Consider the following 7,861-nt stretch of genomic DNA (forward strand, 5'->3'; position numbering starts at 1 on the left):
GGTTGTAGAAGTCTAATTTAAAAAAAATAAAAACTTTTCAGACCCAATGATGCTGCTGATGAAGGTATAGACACATCCACTAATGAGTCCAGAAATGTAACAAATGAATCCTTCCGAAGGAGATTGATTGCGAATCTGGCTGAGCACGTTCTCTTCAGTAAGTAGAATTTTTCTGCAATTCAGATTAAGAACAGTGCAGTGCAAACCACACAGGTTTTGGAATCTGCTATAGTTTGGTTCCACTTCTCATTCTATTACTGAATGTATAGGTGGTGCTAGGTAAGTTATTAGCAAGACACTGAGGCTGTGGGGATTTGAGGTGACTGAGCAAAACATATCACACAGTGCCTGATGATTAGTAGATGCTCATGTGATAGTTCTTATGCTTTAAAAAAAATAATATTGCCATGGTGATTTGTAGCCTCTCGCTCATGAATTTGTTTCCTTGAGCTAACTTGTAGTGTAGCATCTAGGTTTATAGTTGCACGCCCTTTTCTCCTCTGACCCCATGATCATTTTGACTCAGCAAATATGGAGTGGCTGTTATATGTAAAACTTTGTGTTAGCTGTGAGGCATACAAATGGAGTAATTAATGGTTCTATGCTTCAAAGGCTTCTGCTCTTAGAGGGATAGTTGTGTGGACATAATTTAGCAGTAGCGACTCAGGACTGAGTGAGGTGAGTGCAGAATTAGACTTCCTAAAGTTCCAAACTGCAGCGTTGTGTCATGTTGTAGAGGCCACTTTATAATCTCCTGGCAGCAGCGTGGTGCCTCAGCGCACAGCCTAGTGGGGTCACCTCGTCTTTCCCTGTGCCCCATTTTCTGTCTGGTCAGACTCTCAGCACTTCCTGCCGACGTTGTGGAGCCTTCCTCACCTTTGCTCGCCCCTTCCACTCCAGCTGCTCCTCCTCCTGCTTCACTCTGGGCCAGAACCTTCTTTCTTCAGCACATCTGGTTGTGTCTCTCACCCATGCTTCAATTTCGGATGCTAAAAATAATACATTCTTAATGTTGAAAAGTGGAAAATAAAGATAAAACCCACTACCCAAGTAATCAGGGATGTTGCTGTCTAGTCTCTAGAAATATTTTTTTACAGTTTTTTATTGTGCTATTTTCCATTTGTAACAAGTGTTTATTCATGTTTTTAAAAAACACTTTATAAATTTTTTTTTTAATGGCTATAAATATGGTACTGGTTACTATTTTGTTTTTTTAAAGACTGGAGACAACATCAATTGTGAGAGAGGTATTCATGAATTCATTATCATCACAGGAAACTCATAAATGGTGCTTTTATTTCAGATGTTCCGTAGACGTTCTCATATTTGATTTATATGATTATAGTTCTCTGCTAATTCAGACGATTGGGTTATGGACTATAGTCATTCGCAAATGTACTTCTATCCCCTTACTTCCTACCTCTGACCTACCTCTGGGTTAGGTTGAAAGAGGAAATGAAAATATATGGAGTGCCATTACTACGGGTCCTGTGGCAGGCCAATCCATTTCATTCTCACACAGCCCAAAGAACTAGGTGGTATTCTCATTTTTCTAGTGAGGAAGCTGAGGCTTAGGAATTTAAGTAATTTCTTCCAAGTCATGAAATTAGTGTACAAGTTAGGTTTTGAGCACAGATTTTTTGACTTCAAATCTATTCCCTCCCACCCCCTGTACCTTTGTTTTAACATGGTGGCGAATATCTGCTGGAGGAGTAGAGAATTGCAGTTATCATCGACTGCAGCCAGGAATAAGGCGAGAAACACAATGGGACATCCTTTGGAGCTCACAGAACAGGCTCATACTTTGGGTCCTGGTATTTCCTTAAAGGTGTCTCTTGGTCATTCATTAACTAAACTCCATTGTCCTGGATTGAAGGTGGACCTAACTTAGACTGAATTCTGCCCTATGATGATTAGTGATCTCTCATGATCACTGTTTCCACTGACCCAGAACATGGTATAATGTTGCAACTTCCCTTTGGTAAATCAGTTAAGGGGAAATGTGGTAGAGGACTTTTATAGTTTTGAATACTCCTATTTAAGATTTAAGTGCAACTAAAGCTTTGTGTTTGCCTTTCAGCTGCTAGCAAATCCTGTGCCGTTATGTCCACACACATCGTGGCTTGCCTGCTCCTCTACAGACACAGGCAGGTATGTCTGCAGTGTCACCTGGAGTTAAATAGTAGGCATGAGAATGCTTTGTCAGCTGTTCAAATACTTATTCACTGATAGATTTGGCCCACTCCTGGCTAGTACTGTGAGGTGAACAGTAATATAAACTGAGGACTCTGCCCATAGGAGCTTACAAACCCGATAGAGGAAGAAATCTACATGGAAAAAAAAAAAAAAACAGAAAAAAAACAACTCTAACTGCCTAACATCTATAATAGTAAGATATTCTTCGAGTTAATATAGTTAACATACATAGACATATTTCACTGACATGCAGTAAGTACTCTGATAGCTAATGGTTTCCAAGCTATTTGATTTGCATTTAGAATCCACGATCCACCCTCCCCCTTCTCTAAGTGCTGTGATGGGAGAGGCTTGTTGGTCTCACAGTCACATCCTCAACCCCAAACGCCGCACCAGTATAGAGAGAGAGGCACCAAATGAATATTTGTCAGGTAAACATTTAACATGAGGGAAATTCTTGCTAAAAGTAAACACTTCTTACTTTCAGATGGTGCCTTCTTCTCTTTGTGATCTAATGTGCTCATGTCATGTGTTCTGGCTAGAATGTGCTCTGGATGTGGAATATCAGTATCTTGACATTCTTGGAGAAACCAGCTTTTTAACCAGTTTTTTTGTTTTGTTTTGTTTTGTTTTTTACTTTCTCTGCATTGGTGTTCTGGCCCTTTTCCTCCATGTACTAACAAGGAGCTGCAGGAAAGCCAGGGCAAAAAAAAAAAAAAAAAAAAAAATCCGTGGAACGGCCTTTTGACCTTTTGGAAATAGGTTTTCCATGGTCATGAGACCATTCCTGTCTTTCTCTAGGGAATCGATCTCTCCACATTGGTGGAGGACTTCTTTGTGATGAAGGAGGAAGTCCTGGCTCGTGATTTTGACCTGGGGTTCTCGGGAAATTCGGAAGATGTCGTCATGCATGCCATACAGCTGCTGGGAAATTGCGTCACAATCACCCATACCAGCAGGAATGATGAATTTTTTATTACTCCCAGCACAACTGTCCCATCGGTCTTTGAACTTAACTTCTACAGCAACGGGGTACTTCATGTCTTTATCATGGAGGCCATCATAGGTATGTTGGCTCTTGAAATATTTTCATAGAAAATAAAAGGGCCTAAGACACATAGTGGTGTCTACTTCAGTCGGATGATAGCACCTTGTTTAAGGGAACATTGCTATATTTATAGTTTTCAAATAAAAATATAATCTGCTATATCACTGTTTAGAGCTTATTTTTATATCTATTATTCAACAAGTAGTTACTGAATTATGGTATGCACAGTATTATGCTTATGACTAAGGAGGAGAGGTAAGCTGTCTTGCTGTCCAGGAGAGTTGAAGATCTAAGGGAGACGAGACACACACACGGCGGCGAAGTGAGTTGGGGGGCTCATTTGTGATCAAGAGGGAACAGAGAGAAGAAGAGCAGAGGGGCCCGAAGCCCCTGAGGGAGGTGTTTGTTGGAGCTGAGATCACATGGACTCATGAGAAGTGAATCGTGAGAGGATTTACTTAAATTTCTCCAGTAAATGCAGACGATAATTTTTAATGTATTAACGATCTATTAAGGTAATCCAAGTTATCTGAGCCAGTTGAAGTTTTTCTTGGAGCTCTAAGGCTACCAGCTTCATTGGTACTTTTATTCCTCAGCTTGCAGCCTTTACGCAGTTCTGAACAAGAGGGGTGCAGGAGGGCCTGCTGGCACGTCCCCCGGTTTGGTCAGCCAGGAGCAGCTGGTGCAGAAGGCCACCAGCCTGTGCTATCTACTCTCCAACGAAGGCACCATCTCTCTCGTAAGTAACCGTTCTTCAGTGGTACCTGTTCTCTTTCTCCAGCATTTTTATGACAGCATAAACCACCTTTGTTTTTCTCTTAGAGAATTTTTGGTCCAGTATTGAAGTTTTACATTCTACTCTTGGGTTTCAGTGACCACCAAACCTATACGTTGGTTACTATCTGGGTTTGCTGTCAGGGTGACTGCTCCAGTGAACCCTTTATGTAGCTAAGAGGCATGATAGGACGTTTGCTCAAAGTTCTCCATCAGTCAGTGCCAAGGTTACTGAACTCTTATTGTGCATAAGGCACTGGGTCAGAGGTTTGTAAATAATTAACATGCCCATTCGTGGAAGGTAGAACCACAGAAGGTAAGAGTCAGAAATAGTCTTCAAAATTATCTGCTTAACTCTCTCACTTTACAAATGGGGAAAACTAAGGCCCAGCAATACTAATGAGCTTTTATGTTATATTCAAGCATTTACAGACATTTATAATGAGGTATACATATTAAGCAGCAAAGATATTTTTTTCCCCCCTCAAAATCATCAACAAATAGAATTCATATTTATTTACAGTCTAGTATTCTCTTCCACTTACGTAAATGTGTTCCAGGACATTTATGAGTACGTTTATTATGAGTACAGCCCTCCTCCATGTTCTTTGTATATGGTATACTGGCGGCTCTATTGGGGGATCTGTTTTGCATGAACCTTGGGGTTCAGAGTGGGAGAGGACAGGGTAGTTAAGGCTCCCAAGAATGCCCTTATCCTTTTCCTGGGCCTTTTTTGAGTTATTTAAATATTGTGTTTCCTCATCCACTATCTTTGTGTACCATATTTATTGTACACTAGCTTTTGCAGAGAAATTGTCTGATAAAGAAGCAGCAGCAGGTAGTAGGGCCTGGCAAGCAGCCCTTCTTAGAGTTTGTTCTACTGAGGGGGAGACTGAGCTCAGGAGGACCCTTTGCAGGTGGTGCCGCATTGGGTTTCTGCCAGTCAGGTGAATGAGATCTCTTCTATGGCTTTGCCCATGATCATGAACATTTATCAGTCAAGATGACGTGCATTAGAAATCTTAGGATGTGCCCAGTGGAGTGAGGTGGGTGATATCATGGAAGTATCTGGTATCTGGTGGCTACCTTGTGCAGTGTTTTCTGTTTTATTTATTTATTTTTTTTAAGTATAGGACAGTGACATTGACATTTAAATGTCTTTTCTTTTCAGCCCTGCCAGACATTTTACCAAAACTGCCATGAAACAGTAGGAAGGTTTATCCAGTATGGCATTCTTATAGTGGCAGAGGTAAGAGGAACAGCTTTCCTGTATTTGTCTTTATTTAGTTTCTTGTTCTTCATTTCCTTATCTTTTCTACTAATTATTTTAACCAATATTGTGACCAATTATTTTAACCAATAATTACATATGTAGTCAAGTCCAGGTGAAGATATTTAGTCAAGTCCAGATGGAGAGAAGAGAAAAATCAGAATAGGGAGAGTAAATGCCTTTTGGGGTTGTTTATTATTTCGGTTCCTTCTGTGTAACTGGTATCCTCTAAGATGTATCTTAATTCCATGGCATCCGGAAGTTGGCATTCTGAGATGAAGTGTTTCTCCTCTCAGTGTGCTTGTAGCTTACACATACATATTTTTCTCCTGAGTTTTTGTTTTAATTTTGATATAGAGAGTATGGCCTGGGAAAGCAGATAGCAATTTAGAAGAGGTGAAGACATTTTTATTTAACGTCTGATAACTTTCCCCCTACTCTTTCTTTCCTTCTCTGCTGTCTCCTGTGTGATTTTGAGTTTGGAAAAGGGAGCGGATCGAAGCTGTAAATGGCTAGAGAAGAGTAGGGAAGGGAATGAGTGGAAACTGCTTTGGCCGGGGTCTAGCTGGCAGGTGTTTGTATGCCTGTGCATATTCGTTTATTGTTGGTCATCTCCTTGGCATAGCAAGATGATCAGGAAGATATTAGTCCTGGTCTTGCCGAGCAACAGTGGGACAAGAAGCTTCCTGAACCTTTGTCTTGGAGAAGTGATGAAGAAGATGAGGACAGTGATTTTGGTGAGGAGCAGCGAGATTGCTACCTGAAGGTACTTTGCTGAAGAATTCTGGTGGACGTTACAGTGATGAGTTGAGATTTATGTTGCTGCTAGTTAATGAGGTTCTGATAAACTGGGACTCTGGTGACTTATTCATATCTAAAGTACTCACAAACCAGCTGTGGTCCTTGCTACCTAGTAAATAAAGACACTCAAGCTGTTTGAGTTGAATTAATACCTTAATTGTTCAGTTCGAGTATAAGTAAATGGAAAAAGAAACAAGAATCTAAAAATTCAGGAAGATGAATGTCCTGGATGACACTTTCATGACCCTCCCATCAGAATGCACAGGTGCAAACCTGTTTACCCACACCTGCACTCACACCCAAAGGGGCAGTGTTTTTGTTCAGTCATCACCAGAACAAGGCAATACTATACCGGATATGGTAGAGAAATTAATATTCAGCTATAATTGGCCTGATTGCCCTTTTTGAGTCATTCTTAGTCTTGCCCTCTCTCCAAAAATTTCATACATTGAGAGCTCTTTGCCTTCAATTCAAACAAATCCTAGCACAAGAGAAAATTTGGATTTTTAAAAGTTTGATTTTCTCTGATTAAGAAAAATCAATTTTGTATAATTTACAATTTTAGAAATTAGCAATAATGACCCATCTTTTTTGAACACTTTAAGTGAATTACTTTCTCTGCAGTGGGATAACAACCCTAGTTTAGCGCGTGCGCGCACACACACACACACACACACACACACAGTCAGGAGGTATAGCTTCTAGAGGTTTCAGATGACATTTACTGTTTTCCATTTTGGGCATTATTAGTTTTGAGATGGGGCAGCGATTTTGCTCCACACTCCAGAGGGGCGTATCTGAAGATGCATATGTGTTGAGTGGGTACAGCGAGAGTCCCCCACCCCAAATCACCCATCACCACCGCATCACTCCCGACTCTGCCAGACTGTGGGCACGAGGACATGTGGGGGTGGCAGGAAGCGGGGACTCAAAATGACTTAGACGATCCCGGTGGTCTTGCCATGTGCACACTTGACCTTTTTGCACACTTGAGCACTGTCTACCAGGCTTCAAACCCGGGAGGGTCTAACCTCAGGACCAGCTTTCTTTAGTGATGATGATGTGTCATCATTATGCCATTCAAGTGTGACGTTTTCTTCTAGGCAGCTGCTCAATGAATGCAAATCTCGAATACTGTCAACGTCCATGATTACAATAAAGAATGCATTTCAAAAAACCAGCCTTTGTTTCCAACAGAGGTTCTGTGCACGTGGCACAGCAGGCTGCTCCTGTGAGTGCCAGTGAGAGGGCGTCTTCTCAAGTCACTGGCTCCGCGAGGGAGCTCCTCCGTCAGCCTGCCGTCTCTTCCACCCCTCCTCCATGACTTGACCTCTCGCTCTCGCACTCTCAGGTGAGCCAGTCCAAGGAACACCAGCAGTTCATCACCTTCTTACAGAGGCTCCTGGGGCCTTTGCTGGAGGCCTATAGCTCCGCTGCCATCTTCATCCACAACTTCAGTGGGCCTGTGCCCGAGCCGGAATACCTGCAAAAGCTGCACAAATACCTACTCACCAGAACAGAAAGAAACGTTGCGGTGTATGGTACGTATGTCACTAGTTTGGCTTCTTTTGAAAGCTGCGACATTTTGGATTACAGGAATCCACTAATTATAGAAAATTGGGGGGAAAAGTTGCAAAATTATCCTGATCACCTCTCACCAGTAATCCATAGGGGTTTCTACCGTTGTCTATTTATGTTATATAAATTGAGTGAGATAGTTAACTACTCTTATATCTGGCTTTTTTCACTGACCATGATTTGCGAGGTTCGTA

General features: G+C 41.5%; 1 protein-coding gene across 3 annotated transcripts in view; it reads left to right on the forward strand.

The window, feature by feature from the left end:
• The window catches only part of GPAM (glycerol-3-phosphate acyltransferase, mitochondrial), a 34,604-nt gene that overhangs the window by 20,994 nt on the left and 5,749 nt on the right, over nt 1-7,861 (forward strand). For all 3 annotated transcript variants that reach the window (XM_011359300.2, XM_011359302.2, XM_023530161.1), the window contains exons 14-19: nt 2,081-2,151; nt 2,998-3,262; nt 3,841-3,983; nt 5,190-5,267; nt 5,914-6,054; nt 7,441-7,630. In XM_011359300.2, the coding sequence (XP_011357602.1) occupies nt 2,081-2,151; nt 2,998-3,262; nt 3,841-3,983; nt 5,190-5,267; nt 5,914-6,054; nt 7,441-7,630 (888 nt within the window). The remainder of the gene's footprint in view (nt 1-2,080; nt 2,152-2,997; nt 3,263-3,840; nt 3,984-5,189; nt 5,268-5,913; nt 6,055-7,440; nt 7,631-7,861) is intronic.

The sequence above is a fragment of the Pteropus vampyrus genome, unplaced genomic scaffold, assembly GCF_000151845.1.
Source record: "Pteropus vampyrus isolate Shadow unplaced genomic scaffold, Pvam_2.0 Scaffold46, whole genome shotgun sequence".
Classification (NCBI taxonomy): Eukaryota; Metazoa; Chordata; class Mammalia; order Chiroptera; family Pteropodidae; genus Pteropus; species Pteropus vampyrus.